Source organism: Balaenoptera physalus (assembly GCF_965194825.1).
Source record: "Balaenoptera physalus genome assembly, chromosome: 18".
In the NCBI taxonomy this organism is placed as follows: Eukaryota; Metazoa; Chordata; class Mammalia; order Artiodactyla; family Balaenopteridae; genus Balaenoptera; species Balaenoptera physalus.
In genome coordinates, this window is record NC_138899.1 from 67,620,764 (window position 1) to 67,640,965 (window position 20,202).

Genomic DNA, 20,202 nt, shown 5'->3' on the forward strand with positions numbered 1-20,202 from the left:
TGGGCAGCACATAATGAAGTGTATATAAATGGAACTCTACTGCCCTCTTTGTTTCAAGAATAAAATTCCCAAGCAAGAAATTATGACCAAGTAAGGTTTTTTCCTAATAGTAAACTATTTTTCCTAATAGTAAACTATTTTTTTAAAATATTAAAAAAAACTATAACTTTCATTAATCAACATATTGTATACATCAACGCCAAAAACGATTTTATAAAACTTAGTAATTATTTTTAATAAAATTCCAACATGGAAATTCCCTGGTGGTCCAGTGGTTGAGACTTAGCACTTTCACTGCAGTGGCCCGGGATCGGTCCCTGACTGGGGAGCTAAGATCCTGCAAGTCATGTGGCGTGGCCAAAAAGAAAGAAGAAAAAAAAAAAAAAAATCCCAGAGACTGAAAAAACTACTTAAATATTAAAATTACCAAAACTAATAGCAAACATCATCTTAATTAGTGAAGTACTAACATTTCCATTAAAATCAGAAATAAGGATATTCCATATCATGACTATCATTCAACATTGAACAGTGTATCTAATGCAATAAAATTTTAAAAATCAAACAAGCAATAAAAATATTGAAGATGTATACTTATCTTTATTTTCAGAGTGGCATACCTAGCATATGTGAATGTCTATAATAGCTAATTAAAATTAGTAAGAGTTTATAAAGGGGAGTAGATATATGTAAAAAGATTTGATACTTTTTCTTTATACCATCAAAACTAATTAGAAATGGGGGGAAAAATCCTACTATAGTAGCTACAATTAACAAATACATAGGATAAATTTGACATAGGAATCAAAATGTGTGTCAAAAAGAAATGTACAGGATGTATTTTTTTTTAATTTTTTTCTTTCTTGTGATGAGAACTTTTAAGATCTATTCTCTTAACAACTTTGTATACATTTATTTATTTATTTTTAGCTGTGTTGGGTCTTCGTTTCTGTGCGAGGGCTTTCTCTAGTTGCGGCGAGCGAGGGCCACTCTTCATCGCGGCGCGCGGGCCTCTCACTATCGCGGCCTCTCTTGTTGCGGAGCACAGGCTCCAGACGCCCAAGCTCAGTAGTTGTGGCTCACGGGCCCAGTTGCTCCGCGGCATGTGGGATCTTCCCAGACCAGGGCTCGAACCCGTGTCCCCTGCATTGGCAGGCAGATTCTCAACCACTGCGCCACCAGGGAAGCCCAGGAAGTATATTTTTTAAAAAAACACCAATACAATTTTTTTAAAGGACATTAGACATAAAAGCAGAGTGAATTATTTTCTTGGATACAAACTCTTAAAACCATAAAAAATATCCATCCTTCTCAAATTAATACAGGTTAATTCAATATTGAATTTCTTAGGAATAATTGAATCTGCAAGAAAATATCCAACTAACAGTGGCTTAAGTAACTCAAACATTTAATTATCTCACATAAAAAGAAGTGTGCAGAAAGGAACTACAAGGCCAGTTCAGTGATTCCCCAATCATAAAAACCCAGGCTCCTTCTAGCTTTCTGTCTTCCTTAAGAATGTTGGTTTGTTGCTTTATAGTTCCAAGAAGGCTGCTGCAACTCCAGGCATCACATTCAAGTTCAATTCAAGGGAGAAGATGGTGGTGCCAAATATACCTTTTTTAAAAATCAAAAAACCAAATGATTTTCCACAAGTGCCAGGACCGCATTGGCCAGACTGTATCACATCACATGGCTACCTCTAGATGCTGTTTAGCTGAGAAAGCAAGCACCAGTCTCTAAGGTGGTGGAAGGTAAGGGAGGAGGTTGGGAATGGGTGTTTATTTAGCCAATCAAGTGTTAATATGTACCACATATTCTAATCAGAATCTCTTTTTTCCATTCAAACTGTTCTGTCTCCCCATGTAGAATGTAAATTCCAGAAAATTTACCTTGCTCATCACTGTATTCCTGGTACCTGGCATGTAGGTACCTGTTGGATTGATAAATAGCTTTAATGCAAAGTGAAAAATCTGTCTTTAAAAAATGGCCATTTCTAAATGACAGATAACTTAGGTTATTACAACTATACCTTCAGTTTTCAATACTGCGACTAAATACAGAATCATACGATAGGGAAGGTCATCTGGCCTCACCATCTTCCCAGTGTAAGAATCTCTGCCCAAAGGTGGCATGGCTGCCCATCTGTGGCTTAAATACTGCAAGTGAATCTCTTAAGGTTTGGTGAGTGCTTCCTGTGTGTCAGAGAATGGGTGTAATGCTCTACATGCATGATCTTATTTGTACTCACAAGAATCCTATGAGGAAAATACTATTATTTCCATTTCACGAACGAGAAAAATGAAGCAGAGAATCTCAAAACAATACAGAAAGTGAAGTGGCAGGGCCTGGATCAGAACCCAGGTCGACCTAACTCCAGGTTTCAAGTTCTGAACCACTGAGCTTTACCACTCCCAGCATTAACACAATCCATTCCACTGGAAGGCTTTTTCACTGGGCTGGGCCAATTGGCCCCTCTGTTATTTCTGCTCATTGTCTTAATTCTAGAGGAAAGCTCACTCTACTACTACATAATCACCCTGTCAAGGTCTCAGAATTATTTCCAAACACCGTGTTATTTTGGTCATCTGCTTTGGGATTAGAGTCTATTTGTGGCATTCTCCCTTAAAATGCTGCATCCCAAAGGAAACTTCAAGATCTCAGCTCTGCTTACCAGGATCACAGACTATCCTATCTATAAACTTGCCATTATATTTACATCAATGTTACCTGAGATTGCAACAAGTTTTTCTTAACATGGCTGTAATATTTTTGGTCAACCAACTTTCTAAATCTGTTTCAGACAATTTGTTGCCAAATCAGGTATTTTCCATGACTCTTTAAATGAATATAACTTACATTTAGCCATGGTAAGTTGCAGTTAATTTTTTTGATACAGTTTTCTGAACTATTTGGGCATAATGCCCTTTACACACACACTTGAACACACACACACATACACCCCACAAAGAAAAAAACTGGATAAATTTTTTAGTGTTGATTAAAAACAAATGTACACATAATTAGCTCCTAAATCCCTTTAGTTAAGTAAAAATTAGTATTTAGTTAAACACAGTAAACATCAAAACATTAAAATATTCCTGTACATATACTATGAAGAAAAATGTTATAAAAATTTGGTGATTGTGACCATTTGTAATACATAAAAGTCCTATGGGAAAAAAATTTGCATAACACATTATAGTAATCGATTCTGGTAAAGAATAAATCTGAGATATGCACCATGCTACTAACATTTTCTTTCTTGAGAATGAAGTGGCTGAAAACTGAGAAGCAAGTTTAGGATATGAACCTGTTGTGACACATACAATTTGATCTACCTTTTAAAAGATTTTATTCAAAAGACTCAACCTACCTAAAACATGCTCATTTCAAAGCATGCTTGTTTCATGCCTGACATGGTGTCTTTTCCTTACAAATTGCATTGAAGCAGAATTAAATCATAACAATATCATTTCGTTATTTACATGGAAGAAACAAAAGTTTCAAAGAGTGCTGTTTTTCATTGTTCAAATTCCACTCAGTTCTTACATACAAAGAGTATCTACATGTCATTAAATGTTCAGAGGATTAATTTACTTAATAAACTCAGGGATTCTATGGGTAAGTGCATGGTAGAGAAATGACTTGGTCTCTTTGTAAATAACCCATTTTGCTCATCTGTAAGAGTCAGTAGCCACAGAGCAAAATGTTAAAACAACAACAAAAAGCTAGTAGGGAGAAAAGGAATAATTCCCTGCTAACACAAATAGATTTTCTATTGCACTAAATACACCTTTCAGGTTACAGTTTTAAATGTTTAAAAAGAGTTATTCACTTCTGGCTGTTAGTTTGAATTACTGAAAAGACTTCACCTTTCTTTTTCTTAAACATGGCCATGTCCAATGAAAACAGTAGAAAGTTCCAACAACCCTTGGAAAATATGTCACCTATAAACCAATTTCCTCAAGATGTAAGCAAACTGAAGGAAAAGAAGAAAAATTAAGTGTGGTTAACAGTATAGCCTCAGATTTTAAGCAAAGTATAAAGAAAGTCAACAGATGTCCACATTTGATTTCAAGAAACGCTTATCATAAGCTGGACTTTGCTGCCCTCTTTTGTATCAGGAATGTAACACAAGTACCAAAGGGCACCTCCCAGAAACAGCCTGAGAAGTAAGGGGGGTTTGTGTGGCTTGTTTTCCCACCTAGGTAGTGAACTGCTAGGGCAGAAGATGCTTGCCTAATTGTCTTCATACATTTGTTGTTTTGTACATTTTTGTTGTATAAATACGTGTGATTTATTCTGACTTTTTAAAAAAGACTTGATTGACTTACTTTGGTGAGTCTGAAGAGCAAAAATCTGAGTTTCCAGTTTTATTTATTTATTTTTACATCTTTATGGAGTATAATTGCTTTACAATGGTGTGTTAGTTTCTGCTGTATAACAAAGTGAGTCAGCTATACATATACGTATATCTCCATATCTCCTCCCTCTTGAGTCTCCCTCCTACCCTTCCTCCCTATTCCACCCCTCTAGGTGGTCACAAAGCACCGAGCTGATCTCCCTGTGCTATGCGGCTGCTTCCCACTAGCTATCTATTTTACATTTGGTAGTGTATATATGTCCATGCCACTCTCTCACTTCGTCCCAGCTTACCGTTCCCCCTCCCTGTGTCCTCAAGTCCATTCTCTACGTCTGCATCTTTATTTCTGTCCTTGGATGGTCCTCGAGTCTGTCATACAGAGTGAAGTAAGTCAAAGAGTTCCGTTCCAATGTTAGCTATCCAATCTATCCTGCTCTAAAATCCAATGTTTTAAAACCAACGAAGGCAAAACAAGTTAGGCCTTGATTGCTTTTAGCTTAACAGCCACATTGCTTGAAGTTGTCTTTTAATCTGTTATATGACCTGAGCACAAAGTATAGAGGTCTCCTTCGCTTATCGTCGCACTGCATATATGGTTTCTTTGATGGACAAATATTCCATTTTAAAGACCCGATGTTGTAGTGGAGGTTAAGAAAGATACCTATAGCCTTCGGTTTTCTAACTTAGAACACCCTACTCCTTCCCCCCCCAGAATAAATCTACAAAGTAGAGATGTAAAGAGATTCCATTTCTAATGCAAAAATATAGAGTTAGCTAGTTATTACTATCATTTGTACCCACCCACCATCTTAAAAGCCACATTAAGGGGGCTTCCCTGGTGGCACAGTGGTTGGGAATCCGCCTGCCAAAACAGGGGACACGGGTTCGAGCCCTGGTCCGGGAAGATCCCACATGCCACGGAGCAACTCAGCCCGTGCGCCACAACTACTGAGCCTGCGTTCCAGAGCCCGCGAACCACAACTACTGAAGCCTGCACGCCTAGAGCCCGCGCTCCACAGCAAGAGAAGCCACCACAGAGAGGGGCCCGCGCACCGCAACTAGAGAAAGCCCAAGCCACATTAAGTCTTCTAAGCAACCTCTAGCAATATTTACACACTTCAGCCCTCACTTCAACTGTGGATGAAGAGGATATACTCTCAACCTGTGATTTCATGATTCTTGAAATTCTTCAATGGAAAAGAAATTATAGACTGCTTTTATAACAATAAAATCAAACTTTAATTGGAAAATCAGACAATATTGCATTCTTTCCAAAACTTCTATCTTTATTTTTTAATAGAAAATACAACACATTTCTCATTCAATTAATTTAACCAATTAATCCAAAGGAAAAAAGTGAGATACCATAATTACAAGTATGCTAATAAAATAAACACTTTTAGCAGGACACATGGAAACAATACTTTCAGCAAGTTTTATAAAAATCTGGTATAAAACAAAGTTAAATACAACATTTTTGAAATGACAAAATCTAACCTATATTCTTTCAAAGAGACATTTGCACTTCTTGTCCTGGCTTGGAAACAAAACAAATAAAACCTCAAATAACTTCCTTTCATCCAAGTCGATTTGGCTAAACTGCATAAAGTTTGTGAGGATACGTTTTGAAAAAAAGCAATAAATGCAAAATTAAGGCAAAACTGATAGCTGGTATCAGGTAAAGAGCACATTTAGTAGGACCCTTGCTAATAAGATGACTTTAATGTACTTGGAGCTACAGATTTCAAAGGGCACATTTGTACCTATTGCACATCTGATGCTCACAGCCTTCCTGAAGGAGGAAAGGCAATGATGTCCCCATTTCACTGAAGAGAAAACTAAGGCAACTCACTTAGATCACACGGCTTGACCAATGGCACAAACACATATCAATGGCCTTGGAACACAGGAGGGAGTTTCCTGTTGGTAGATTTACCTTCCTCACTGCATCAAGACATGACAAAAGTGTAAGTTCCTCGAGGTCTGGAAAACAGACGCCAGTCGTAACAGGTAACGAGGACAGTCAGCTCAAGATTTCTCACTTGCCATTCAATTTACAGTAAAACACTGAGATAAAGAGGGAGGCTGATATGAGAAAAGGCGGAGGATGATCTGAAAGGTTGTAATATGGCAAGGTTCCTTCCAAACCTAGAATGAACTAGAACAAACTGAACAAATGGTCTTAATTGGGAGGCCAATATTCAAAGGGGCAAAAAAGAGACATAGAAATAGAAAGGGGGGAAATTCTTCATCTTAATAGCTCCAAGTGTTTGGCACACATTCTCCCATAAATAATTCTAAAACTTCCTTGAGGTAGACAAATGTTAGAAATGGACAGAGTTCATGTAAAAAAAAGATGGATGGATGGATGGATGGATGGATGGAAGGAAGGAAGGAAGGAAGGAAAGAAGGAAGGTGGCGACACTGAGAGGAACTATTTTTAACGCTACCTTTAAAAACCATTCCAGTTATTTGTAAAAACCCCTTTGGGTAAAGTGCGTAGACGCTAGCCATTTTATTCCTATACTTAAAGGATGAAACTACGTAACCTACAGCTAAAGGACCAAAGCCAAGTTGGGCCTGTAAAAGAAAGTCTACCAAAGTTCCCAACGGGCGTGCACTTTTCTTAACATCTGTACCTGGACGTCGTGCTCTCCTCCTCAGTTTTTCAAGTCAGAGCTCAAGCAGACCCCCTGCAAGGTCTCTCCATGCTTCGGACATAACACCCCTCCTTCTGAAAGTCCTGCTTCCCTGGCGCGTTGCTGTTGCCGTGTTTTGTGGACTCAAAGCTACTCAAAGGCACACAGACAGCCCGGCCTCCTCACTCCTGAACCTTCAGGACCTGGCACCCTGTGGGTTCTCGTTAATCAACACCCCATCTGACCCCATCTCTCAAGGAGTTCATTTTTTTACTAAGTGAATAAAGTGAAGGTTTGTGTTGTTCATGTGAAATTCAATAAATTATCCTGCAAACCCATTTTTATTCCTGTGTTTCCCCCCGACCAGGGAGAATGAGTCTATAGGGCAAATTACTGGGTTACCACCTTAGTCCCGCTTCCCCATCCCATTTTTCATTAGAGTTACGTTTCTTTCATTAAAATATCCTTATGCACTCATGTGTGAAACAAAGTCACAAGAATGCCCCAAAGTTGCAAATCTGAACTTCCACTTGAAAGACCTTCAGGGAAAGAAACAGTTACGAACCGAATGAAGAGAAATAGCTATTCACAGGGACGTATTTTTGTACTTGTTTTGCTCCAATTTCTGCTACATAGATGGCTCCAGTCTTCCCACTGACGTCTAAGAGATGAGGTGAGACCTGACCCGCCAGCTGGGTCGTGCTGGTCACCGAACAGTCGCCAATGCTTCCTACCGGGGGCGCCGCCAAGAGTAAGAGCCGGCTCAGATGCAGCTGGGCGACGATCAAGTGCTTCCCGTCGGGAGTAAATCTAAGGAGGAAGACATGTCGCATAATCAACCGGGGCAAAGTTAACATAAATATTTATTTTTTCAACATGTGCATCCCCTACAGTGCTACACGACAGTGAGGACCTGCTTGCTGAAGGGTTCTTTCAAGGGGGCTTGAAAATTGATCTGATTCTGCTTCGCAGGGAACAAGAGATTTGTGATGACAGACTTAACCAAAGATTCGTTTACGTTTTTTTTTTTTTTTTGAAATTAACAATATTGGAATATTACACAAAGATGAAACTAATGGAGAATCGGTGTCAGGCTAGGTCTGAAACTACAGACTCAAGATTTTTATTTTCATTCTCTGTTTAAAAATAAACTGCATCTCGAGGGCAGAGGATGTAGGAAGGTCCAGCCTTTATTATCTCTGATACTTGGATCCCACAGCGTGCTGGGAGTTTAACCGCACTCACGCTGCCTGGGATTTGAAATATGATTACATGTTCTCTGAAAACTTCTTTCCTTCTCCTTTTTCCCTGATTAAAATTAACAGTAAATGTTTTAAACTTTCAGCTAGCTCTTCAGAGAAACTTAACATAAACCAAATCAAACAAGCATTTTAAAACAAAAAGAAACGATTACCTGACTGCAGAAGGTCCCTCTTCTGCGAAACAATTATTCCAAGCTCCTAACCACTCCCCCGTGTCTTTATCAAACACCTGAATTCTTTTATTGCCTCGGTCCGCCACCCACACCTGGGAACCCAAAAAAAGAAAAAGAAGAGGGGGAGAGAATGAATGTTTATTTTCATTAGTTTCATAAACACTCCCATTGAGGACTTAGAGGACCTCAAAGAAGAGAATTTTAAAAACCCCATTTTCAGATAAGAAACTCAAATGCAGAAAGGTTAAATACTTTGTTTTAAGCAGAGCTTACAAGAAGCCAGAGAGCCACGTGTGGCCATCTGTCTTAACCCGAAGCCTAGAATGCTCTACTATACTAAACATCTGGCTAACTAAAAAGCTGGAGTACTCCACTATAACGCAGAGGATCAGGAGACACCGAGAAGTGACAGCATTCATTCATTCCCTCCTCTAACCGCTGTCACTGAGCCCTGTTGACTTGCTGGTTCCTGGGCCAGCTAACAAGACAAAGACATAGAAAAGCAGCCCTGCTCTTTAGGAGCCCAGGCCAGTGGGAAGCCAGCTGTTCACTCGTATCGCATCATTAAACCTCTACCTGCTATTTACCAGGGTATGTCCAAAGTGCCAAACCGAAGTGCCAAACTAAAGAGGAAGCTTGGGAGATTTTAGTGACATATAAAGCATGATAATGGGCTAACAGTAGGTTTAATTTAGGTTTGCTATAGGCTGTCATGAGTTCTTAAGGAAACTGTTGTTATAAACAGGAAGGCAGATTGGACCTAAATGACATTTTGTGTACTGTATTTGATGTATGCAACCTGTGGCATGTGTACAGGGTGGGTCAAACATGCTGACCTCTACTTCCCCCTTTTGAGGGTCCCTGGAGTTCTGGGATTTGTGGATTCAGGACTATTTCTTCAGGGTAACCCTGACTAAATCTTTGTCAATGCGCGTGAGTTTTGGTAGCCACTGAATTCATCTCTAGTCAGAAACAAATAAAGACTCAGTGTATCACTTTAGAAAGGCTGTTGATCCCTAAGTAAGGTAATTTCTTAGATCTTTTCCTGATCTATGATTCTTTACTAAAGAGGAGTTTCCTTAAGGATTTTGGGATTACTGTCTTAGATAAGTGGCCAAGGAGGAAATACAGTTTAGACCCTTGGATTGAACGACACTATAGGTTGTTAGCATTATCTTTCCTACTCAACAGATTTTTATTATGAGAAACCTGGTTTAAGAAACAACAAATCTAACTCTGGAACTAATAAACTTTTCACACAGGGTTGAGGTGATGATTAAATGAGTTAATCATGTTAAATGCCACAATAGCATTGCTGCTGTTGTTATAAAAACACAAGCATCCAGAAATGAACACGCCCGTTTTTCATCACTTGGTATCCCCATCAAATGACCTCCAAGGACATTCCTCACCATGGTGAACTGACCTGGGTCTAGGTCTTGCCGACTCAGGAACTTGACCTTGTTCTTACCCCATGAGGGGAGTGGCTCATCAGGTTCAGGAGGGTAATGTGCAAAACCAGAATTCCAACTTTCTAGCTCCCAATTTACAGACAAGTTCATATGTTCAGTTATCTTCCTATCTACAACGGGAAATACTTGAAGATTTTATGATCAAAACATCCTCACTCTGTTAACATAGGAAGCCAAGTCATAATCAGAAGGTTGCTTGCTGAGCACAGAATCAGAAGTGGAAATGAATTAAATTTCTAATGGCGTGAAGCCAAGATAGTCTGATGCATCCACTGCGCACCAAGGCATTCAGTCATTTAACAAATATGTAAGATGACTACTACGGGCTAGGCACTAACATAGAAAGCAGAAGGGATGCAGTTCCAGCCCTCATACTGCCTACACTCTTATTAGGGGAGACAATTTAACCATCATCTTACAGTGTGATAATTACTATAATGGGAAAGTAAGGGCTGCTACAGGAAAACAGGTGGAGAAACTAATATAAAACATTTTAGGTGGGTTTGGTTACAGGAAGGTGACTCTCCAAAAGAGACGTATGCTTAATGGTGTGTAAAAGCAAAAGAGGTGGCAGTGGACAGACAGAGGTGGGAAAAAAAGAAATTGAAATTTGTTGGTTAAAGCTTTCTGTTCCTCAGACAGAGTGGAGCTAGGTCACTTGGAGAACTAGAGTGTGCCTGGTCACTCCCTTTTTCAAGCTTCCAAGATTAACCTCTTCCATCTCCCTTTTGATCAACACGTTCTCAACACAACTCTTTTTTTTCAGGCAACTTCACTTATATCCTGTTCCATTATTTGCTTCTTCTATCCTTTAAGTGACAGAGGTGATCTATTTTGCTCATTTCTAAATATTTGGGGAACTTCATTATAGGACCCAAACATTTATAAGAGGGTATGTGGATATACCCAGAGGAATTGCTCAGACGTACCCAGATACACACATCCACTAACATACACACATATCCAAATGTCTAGACACTCCCGTGTGCCCATATATCCATGCTCTGCACCACCCCCATATATTCAGACAGTCCACAGCGGCGCTGTATATTTACCCGACCATCAGAATCAACTGTAACACTGTGAGGAATGCTGAACTTAGCAGGTCCTGTTCCATTTTCTCCATGTAGCCAAAGGATCATGAAATCTATAAATGGTACACATATATGGTCAGAACAACATATAGAATACCTTATGCATTTACATGCTATATTTTATGTCACAAGTTACAAACTACTCAGTTATACCCCCAGCTGATTATGTTTTCCTAGGTTTCTGTTTATACACCCATTTGAGTAATCCGTATGCTTAAAAAAATTCTTTCCCTGTTTCAAGCAATTAATCTGCTTCTTTAATGACTGTTTCCACCTGAATTTTTCATAACACAAAACCATTGTTCAGGGTTCATGTCAACCTCGTCCTGAAACTGGTTCCCCTTATAACCAACCTGTTATTTGGTATTACCATTCCTCTGAGCTTAAAAATTATGTTTCTATAGGCCGTCTTATTTAATTCCCCTGTACTGAGTTGAAGGTGTCTCTCTCCCCAGCCCCACCAGAAAAAGATATGCCCAAGTCTCAATCTCCAGAGCTGTGAATGTGACCTTAATTGTATCTGCAAAGGCCCTATTTCCAATAAGTTAGGGATCTTGAGATGAGGTGATTCTGGATTTAGAGAAGACCCTGAATCCAATGGCTAGTGCCCTTATAAGAGAAAGGAGAGGAGATCTGAGACAAAGAGACACATAGAGAAGAAGGAAATGTGAAGGTAGAGGCAAAGACTGAAGTTATACTGAGTATCAGACAAATTAAATCCAACTTATTAAGTAACATTCTTATATTGGATTGGCCAAAAAGTTCCTTCAGTTTTAAAGTATTGCAATAATACCATACAAAACTAAGCCACGTACCTTGGGACAATTTGATCAACCTGTTATTCAGTCCTCCATCTCCATCCACAATGTAAATATCCCCTGTGTCTTCTACATATAATTCTGCAGGGTTATCAAACTGCAGGGGATTTAAGCCAGTGCCTTTTTTGCCTGGGGTACCCAAAACTTGAACAAGATCACCAAAGGAATTGTATTTTTTAATAGTATGACCGTAGAGTCCTACAAAGATAGACATGCACATTTCAAAAATATAACCATTGTACAAACATTCACATTTTTCAAGTAAGCTGAGAGCAGAAATGTAACAGAATTAAATAGCAATAAAAAGTTAAAAGGCTCAGATAATTAAATGTTATATTTGACAAGCAATAGAGCTTCATTAGTTATAGCCAAATCTGTTCATGAATAAAAACCTCAGGTACTCCAAAATAAGATTCTAAATCCAAATAAAGAAAACTGAAAAAAAAAAAATATTGACTCCTTAAACAGAAGGCTCATGATATAAAAGTACTGGTACACCATTTTCTTTTTCTAATCTTATGACCTTGAATAAGCATTACTTGTATAAGAAAATTAAGAAGGATCTGGAAAACGAACAACTTATATTTGAAAACTGTTATTCCAGTCATTCACGGGCAGATCTCCAATTTCAGTGGTTGACTGAAAAAGTTCTTTAAAATACAAACTTCTGTTTATTTGTTTATAAAAGTCATTTATATCTATTCTTGTGTTAAGTTTTTTTTTTTAAATTGCGGTAACATTGGTTTATAACAATACCGACTTTTTTAAGTTACATTTCTCCTAGTGGAAACAAATACAAAATTCAACCCATTAGCTTTTCTTTCCTAAGAAAGGAATAGATCTTTCCAAATCACCAGTATCTTATCTTCTCACACTAAAACTTCTTTGAGTTATAATTATCTTACAAGCAAAAGTATAAAGTGGAATATTAACAAATAGGGAAAAACTATAAAGCGGTTAACAGAAACCAACTTGAAGGCATACCAAGACCAACTAACTGGTAGGCATTCAAATGATAAATTGGAAACAACGGGCTCTGGAAATAAAGTGAATCAGCTTGCATTACAATCCTATCTTGACAATTGTATTTATTATTATACTTGTTTTGGAGACTTGAGCTAAAGTCTGTAGCAATAATAAGAGAACAAAACATTAAAGAAAGCACACTAGGGGCTTCCCTGGTGGCGCAGTGGTTGAGAGTCTGCCTGCCAATGCAGGGGACACGGGTTCGAGCCCTGGTCTGGGAGGATCCCACATGCCGCGGAGCAACTGGGCCCGTGGGCCACAATTGCTGAGCCTGCGCGTCTGGAGCCTGTGCTCCGCAACAAGAGAGGCCGCGATGGTGAGAGGCCCGCGCACCGCGATGAAGAGTGGCCCCCGCTCGCCGCAACTGGAGAAAGCCCTCGCACAGAAACGAAGACCCAACACAGCCAAAAATAAATAAATAAATAAAATTTAAAAAAAAAAAAAAAAAAAGAAAGCACACTACAAAGTCTCTAAGGAACTGGAAAAGAAATAGAATACCAGTAAATAATTTTTTTTTAATGGCTATGATATGCAGCCATGTTTTTACTGAACAGAATTTATTCTCTGAAATATAGGAAGGAATAGAAAAACTGTCTCCAGATCTGTGTGCGGAAAAACAAGCTATAATGGAAAGAATGAAGAGACCATGTGTGTTCTTTTTATTTCTGGGAACCAGTGAAGTATTTTATAAAAAAGGATCACATGAATGGAACGAATTAAAAAGTAATGGTCTCAAAAAAAAAAAAAAAAAAGTAATGGCCTCTTTTAACAGTGAATCCCGAAAAGAAAAAAAAAAAAAAAAAGTAAAAATAATCAAATTTCATAGAGTCTAACAATGAACTCAGAGATAACTTAGATTTTGGGGGGTTAACCAAAATCTTACCACCCAAAATACAGCTTTAAATAAATGGGTCACGGGGCTGAGGCTCAGAAATCTTTTGGGTTCTGAGAACAGATGTGGTAAGGGCACTTCCTAAAAAAACTGAGACCTCTTTAATTCCAAAACGGTATCTGAATTAGCCAGAAGTGGGGAAACAGAAGGACCTTCAGAATAACTGGGACAAGTAAGACTAGAAATATTTTAAGATCTCTTTCCTTCCTGAGATCCTAAGATAATACCAGGTTATCTCTTATACCATCTTGTCTTAAGCCACAAGCACAAGCAAACAGTTATCTCTGAAAACTTATCTCAGTTTTAAGTTCAACTGTGTTTACTTTGTTTTGCAGCACATTCTACTAAAAATATTCGACAGAAGGAAGGTTTCAGACATGCTGAAGTCAGTGGGATTTCAGAAACATTAACACCAGCAGTTTCTGCAGATCTCGTACTTTGGGCAAGAAAGCAGTTCTGGTTTCTCAGCATAATCTCACTCTCTCTCTTTTGTTTCACCTGGAATAATTTTTTTTTCACTTTTCAAAGCATGTGGTTCAATAGCAAGAATTGAAGTCAAAGATTTTTCATTGTATTGTCACATGAGATCTGTTTAAAACTATTAGGCATTTAGCCTATTATAACTTCTGTTATCAGCATAATTTCTTTTGAAAGAGAAATGGTAAAGGAAAACTAAAGGCAAGGACTCCATTCATTAGTTTTTAGAGATCGCCATTTTATTTTGCTTCACAGAAGAAGTTTAGAATTATCTAATCTAGGAAGAGCAACTGATATTTTAAAAGGCAAAAGCTCTGTGACAACTTGAAGGAAAGATCATAATAATCATAGCTTCCTTGTTAAATGTCTTGATTCTACAGAAGTACAATATAAAGATTTAGAAACAAGCGATTTCACGAATCATTAAAGGAATTACAATTAGATTCGGCCACTCTGATTTTAAAATGGACAAGCAAGAACATGGGCAAAGCTGTGATTTCTAGCAAGATAATTTAATAGGTATTACTACACATACCACTTCCTACATCCGTGATCCAGACGGATTGTTCATGTGGTGTACTGGCTGCAAATATACCATGAGGTGTGTCAACTGTATAATTCCAGGCTCGTAGGAAATATCCATCCTCTGTGAACACTAATACCTTTGGGATGTTATCCCCTCTCTGAAGGTATACAAAAATAACTGCTTAGATACGATCACTTTTAAGGAAGCAATCTTTATTTTGGCAGAGAGAAACAAAAATTATAGGTTAACCGAGGAATTTAGTAACGTTTTAAAAGCCATCTACAAAACCTTACAATATTAATCTCTACCGCGTTCAAAACCAAAGTATTAACTTTAACTCAAAAAACGAATTCCACAATTGGCGTGATAAAAACGTATACAGTTACTGAGTTCGGCGAGACAGGAAAACTGTTTTCTTTGTATTCATAACTTAAAAAAAAAAAAAAAATCCCAATTTTACTTACTTGGGCTACGTAAACCAATCCGTTGAGGGAGTCAACTGCAACACAAAATGTTGCTCCAGTAAAGTATTCTGAATACTTAGGCCAATCCACATCCAGCCGGTAAAGGGCTTCCTCAGCTCTCCAGGAAATTTTAAAAGCTAAGTGAAGATGTAGCGGGAGCTGAGAAAGAAGAGGAAAATAAGGAAAATGGCGATGTACCGTATTACAAACGTTTTAACGCTAAGAAACAGGCAACGAGTCGGCGGTTCGGCCCCCGGTGCAGGTTTTGAGATGAACTAGTGAGAGAACCAGCTCCACCGCCATCCCAAGACCGTCTCCCCACCCTGCTATCCACACACCCGACAGCCATTTCCTCACTACCCAACTCACCCGAGAGGCACAAAAACGCGAATGGAAAACCAGAAACGCAAGAAAGAAGCCAACGCCGGCTACGCACACCCAGAATCTCGCCATGACTAGACACGAATCCAGACAAGGGAGAAAGATCGGCAGGTGGCTGGGGGCCGCCCGGACAGCCTCAGGTCCACGCGGTTCGTCGCTGCACTGAGCTCCTAGCTCCAATGCGCCTAGGAGAGAACCAGAAGGCAGCAAAGACCAGGGCGAAAGAAAATCAGAACTGGGGTTCCGGATTCCCAGCGCGTTCCCGCCGCCCGCCTCCCCCTACCCTTCCCCCTCCCCATCCCCATGTCGCGTGCCCTGGGTTTACCCCGTGACCACCCTTCGGACGGTCCACGCTGTGGACCTCTCCAGTCCGCCAAAATCGGGGCGCCCGTAGATATGCCTTAACCACTCGACGTTCATTCTTTTAAATTCAGACCTAACAACCAAAAATTAGCACAATCAAACCTTAGAATTAAGGTTTGATTAATAACTTTCAGGCTCTGGGAAAGACTTCAACTTCATCCAATTCCGAGACATCCAGGCATCCGCTATGGACACCTACATTCCCACATCAGGACCCCTCCATAGGCTCTCCGCGAAGAGTGGCTTCAGCTGGCGGCGCAGAGTTGAGTTTACTCTGGCGCGACGGGCTCCGTTGAAGGCCCCCGCGAGCCGGGGGAAGCTCTGGGGGTAACCAGGAAGGGCTCTTGGCGCTGTTGGCGCTGCGGTCTTCGGGAGTCCCCTTACCTGAGACCGTGCCCCCTTCGCCCGGCTCCCGGTGCTAGCCGGCCGCCCGCCCGCTCCCGGAAGCGGTGGCAGCTGGTAACAAAGAGCTGCCAGGCCGCTGCTGCCCGGGCTACGGGACCCAGGAGTCCGGCGGAGCTGCTTGGAGTGAGCGCGAGGCGGGCCATGAGGCCAGATTCGCGGCGGTGAGGGGCGGCCGGCGGCGGCCGAGGTGCAAGTGCGGGCCGAGAAACCGGTGTTTCCCTCCTCGCCGCCCGCGGGATTCGGGGCGCGGGTGCCTCTGCTCTCCGGGCCGGTCCACTCGGGAAGGCGGCTTCCGGACCTTCCCCCGGCGGCGCCTGCCTTTGAGCTGCGGGGACCGACGCTCTGCCTCCGGCTACCGAACCTCGGGTTTCTCTTCCCCGAGGGGGTCCTGAAGCTTTGTGTAAAGAAGCTGGGGAAGCCTGACGGGGTTTGTTTTTAATAAAAAGTTTTTATAAGTCTCCATTTTTAGAAATTTTTGCAGAGTTTGAAGTACTCTACCTCTTCGCATCCTTTCTCCTGCTCCTTGAGTCTTTTTTTCTTCTCAGCTGTAAACGTTTTTACTATCGGAGCGGACCAGGGATGAACGTTTTGTAATTGAAACTGTAACTCTTCTCGTCGAGATAGTAGTCAAGATGGACAAAAAGTCCTTTGAAACGGTGCTGGATGAAATTAGAAAGGTAATTGCGCTTAATTCCTTAAATCTGTGAGCTACGAATTCTCGTGATTTTATTCTCTGTGAGGGACTGCGTGCAGATTGTGTAAAATACGGGTTTAAGGATTGCAAAACTGGTTGGAATTTTAACGTATAGAGTAGGAGTTTATATCTTGATATATTTCACGATACAAATAGAAATTATGTTAACGCTAAACTTCTTGAGAATCAGTGCGGTGTTGCGGATGTTATATTCAGAGCCCCTGGTTCCGAAACCCGCTCTACAAATCTTTAATAGCTCTGTAGTTTCGGATAAGTGATTTTAATATTTCTGAACCGATTTCCTCATCTTTCAGTAACGTAAGAGTGAGTGAAAACTAAAGATAATAGCGTAGGGAGTTTCTTTAACGGTAGTTATTATTACAGGTTTTTAGAATCTGAGTATAATATAAGCGGACTATATTTGTTGCCTGTGCCGGACAAAATTAGTGTCCTAATAAGTGTGGCATTAAGTTTAAAGTCATTCTTAGGAATGGGCTTCAAACACTCGCATTTCAAAACTTTTTTCTCCCGCTTTCAAGTTTTTGCTTCATTTTGAGGCTATTGTGCATAGCCTACCTCCCAGAATGAACCAGACAGCAAAAAATTTGGCATGTACCCTTGAGCCTAACACTATTTCAAGCGCAAAAAGTAAGACTTTACAAAGTTAAACCTAGAAGGACTGACTAACCATTCTTATGCTAATACAGGGTCCTTTGCTTAGAATTTCCGGGCAATTATCTCGCCATTTTCATATCTTTAAGACCCTTGATTGACGCGAAAAGACTTGTTACCTTGTGCTCTGGTGATTATTATTTATTTCAGCTTACAAAGTTATTAATAAAATTGCTTGTGGACTTGCTCTTTTTCTTCATTCTCTGTAAAGCAAAATGTTGTTTTCCTTCATGCTTTTTAAAGCTCTTTTTTCTTCGTCAAATTTGCGTGTTAGGTTAAATTTACATTTGTAAGGATATTGAGTGTTCTTTTTTTGAATGAAATTTCTGCTTTTGCAAACCCAATTTGTCCAACGAAAATTTGCAATAAAACATTAGCTTGCTAATTATATACTTAGAATTTGCCACAATTTGTTCATGAGCTGATGTTAAACTACTATTTATGAGAAAATAATTTGTTCGGGTAGACCAGTCGATTTCTACTTTTGGAAGCTATAGAGTGTCGGTTTGCATATTCTCTCCCTTCTAAACTCTGGGAAGATGACATAGTAATTACTAATGAGGGGAATAGGAAATTTTCCAGAGATTAAAATCAAATTCATAGCAACGTAAGTCCTTATTTCTGGTCTGAAATCAAAATATATCTTTTGCTGTCTATGCCAAATAATTAGATACATCAACACAGTATTAGGCTATTAAAATGGGGTAAATATATAAGCATATTTAAGTGTGTGAATCACTGTTGGCTTTTTAAAAATTGCTCTCAGACTTTGTAAATGTAAGTCAGTTTAAACCAGGTAATATCTTCCTGAGTGTCACCGTTACGTCTGTAGGTAATACTGGCTGTCACTACTGTCATTTAAAACAAAGCCATGTAAGAAGACACTAGAAAAAGAAATAGGGGAAAAACCAATATTTAATTTGCTTTTTAAGAAGGGGGTAATAATAATAATAGTCATTTATTATTGAGCACTTAACTGAGTGTGTCTATTCTAAGCACTTTCTCCGTGCGTTATTTGATTAGGTCCTCCTAGCAACCCTCATTTTACAGAGGGCAAATCTAGTATCTGAGGTTAACCAGCCAGCTCAAAGTTACCCACCTGGTGAGGGAGGAGACCACTGTTGAAAGTTGGGTAGCCTGACTCCTGAGTGCCATGGCGTTGTGCCTGGGGATACAGCTGGGCCTCTCAGGTGCTGATCAAAGAATTAAGACATGACTTGGCATCAGCACAATCCAGGATTTGGGCCAGAAACTTGCTTTTGATTGTGTCCAATAATGGCAATAATACTCAAACTCCCAAGAGTACATTATCCAGAATGCCATTCCCTCCCCTTTTTCAGTGAAAATTCAGCTACTGAGCTCCCTGGATGTGTTTCTCTGTTGACTGGTCATAGTATTTTCTCCTAGCAGAATGATGCATGTGAAAAGTACAGATATGATTGTTTTGTAGTGAATGCAAAGGGATTAGTTGATTTTTCTTTTTCTGGAGTGTAACTGACCTACAACACTGTCCGTGTTTCTGTATACTAGAAAATGACCACTACAATATGTCTGGTTACCACCTGTCACCATACAAAGGGGATTAGTGGATTTTTAATGAGTGGTTGTTACCAAATTTTGATAGTCTGGTGTTTCCATCTGTAAGCTTAGCATATAGTTGCAAGGAGATCATACATGATTTCGTTCTGCTCTAGGTAGTGCTGGGTCAAGGCCATCGACTTCTCTCTGAACTTCCCTATTATGTGTCACATCTACTCTTGACTATTTTAATCCTCACAGTAACAGGTGGGTAGTGATTGGTGAGGAGGCTCTCAGGGCAATTAAAATAACTTTCAGAGGCCGCGCTGCCAGCTAGTGTCATTCGCTCCTGGGTTCATATCCCTGTAGAAACACTGAGAGCCTGGACGAGACCATGTCTTATCCCTGTTTCTCTATCACTTAGCACATACAGGTGTGCAATAAATAATTATCTGATGAATGAGTAATGGGTAGTACGTTTAACCTTAAAAATGACGGCTTCTTGAATTTTGGATGCTTTAAAACTGCAATTAGTTTTCCAGGAATACTTAATTTCTATTAATGTCGAATCACATCTCTTACAATTCTGTTCCCTTCCTTTGTAGGAGTGAGTAGGGAGGCCCAGGGGCTTTTCCTGCTGTCTCAGTGTATCCCTAACAGCATGGAACTTGGGAAGGTAGAATGTCACATCACCATGGTGACTTTATCGGCCTCCTTGTGCTAGGGCTGTTTGAGTTGCTTAGGCAGTTTTGATATATGCATATGATTACATACATTCATTCTGTTTTTCTATGTTTTTTAGGCTGTTTTGACAGAGTACAAATTAAAAGCAATTGAATATGTGCATGGATATTTCTCCAGTGAACAGGTATTCCTTTATTTGTTTAAGCAACAGCATTTTTTTTTCTTTTTTTTTTTTTTTTTTACACTGATGTTCTAATTAATGTCTTTATTTACCTG

The 20,202-nt window shown here is 39.7% G+C and overlaps 2 protein-coding genes across 8 annotated transcripts in view; one reads left to right on the forward strand and one right to left on the reverse strand.

Moving 5' to 3' along the window:
- Nucleotides 1-5,631: 5,631 nt before the first annotated feature.
- Nucleotides 5,632-16,026, reverse strand: NHLRC3 (NHL repeat containing 3). 2 transcript variants are annotated; one of them, XM_082435715.1, is made up of 8 exons: nucleotides 15,916-16,026; nucleotides 15,579-15,775; nucleotides 15,210-15,368; nucleotides 14,755-14,902; nucleotides 11,822-12,022; nucleotides 10,968-11,059; nucleotides 8,420-8,532; nucleotides 5,632-7,815 (listed from the first exon to the last, which is right to left on the reverse strand). In XM_082435715.1, the coding sequence occupies exons 2-8, from the start codon at nucleotides 15,660-15,662 to the stop codon at nucleotides 7,563-7,565; spliced, it is 1,050 nt and encodes a 349-aa protein (XP_082291841.1). In that variant the 5' UTR covers nucleotides 15,663-15,775; nucleotides 15,916-16,026; the 3' UTR covers nucleotides 5,632-7,562. The 2 variants fall into 2 exon arrangements, with proteins under 2 accessions (XP_082291841.1, XP_082291840.1); XM_082435714.1 differs by lacking the exon at nucleotides 15,916-16,026 and having other exon boundaries at nucleotides 15,579-15,891.
- A 120-nt stretch (nucleotides 16,027-16,146) lies between these two features.
- Nucleotides 16,147-20,202, forward strand: part of PROSER1 (proline and serine rich 1) — a 28,179-nt gene continuing 24,123 nt past the window's right edge. The window contains exons 1-3 of one of the 6 annotated variants that reach the window (XM_082435562.1): nucleotides 16,152-17,035; nucleotides 19,419-19,509; nucleotides 20,045-20,110. Coding sequence is in view for 5 of the 6 variants with exons in the window: in XM_082435563.1 (XP_082291689.1) it covers nucleotides 16,991-17,035; nucleotides 20,045-20,110 (111 nt within the window). In the remaining variant the exon portion in view is untranslated. Of the gene's footprint in view, nucleotides 17,036-19,418; nucleotides 19,510-20,044; nucleotides 20,111-20,202 lie in introns of all 6 variants that reach the window. The other 5 variants (XM_082435563.1, XM_082435560.1, XM_082435557.1 and 2 more) reach the window with 5 other exon arrangements.

Coding starts and splice junctions, on each gene's coding strand:
- NHLRC3 (XM_082435715.1), bottom strand. CDS start 15,662: ATGGCGAGATTCTGGGTGTGCGTAGCCGGCGTTGGCTTCTTTCTTGCG. Junction 14,903..15,209: donor GATTGGTTTACGTAGCCCAA/GTAAGTAAAATT, acceptor GTATACCTTCAG/AGAGGGGATAACATCCCAAA. Junction 11,060..11,821: donor GTTGATCAAATTGTCCCAAG/GTACGTGGCTTA, acceptor TACCATTTATAG/ATTTCATGATCCTTTGGCTA.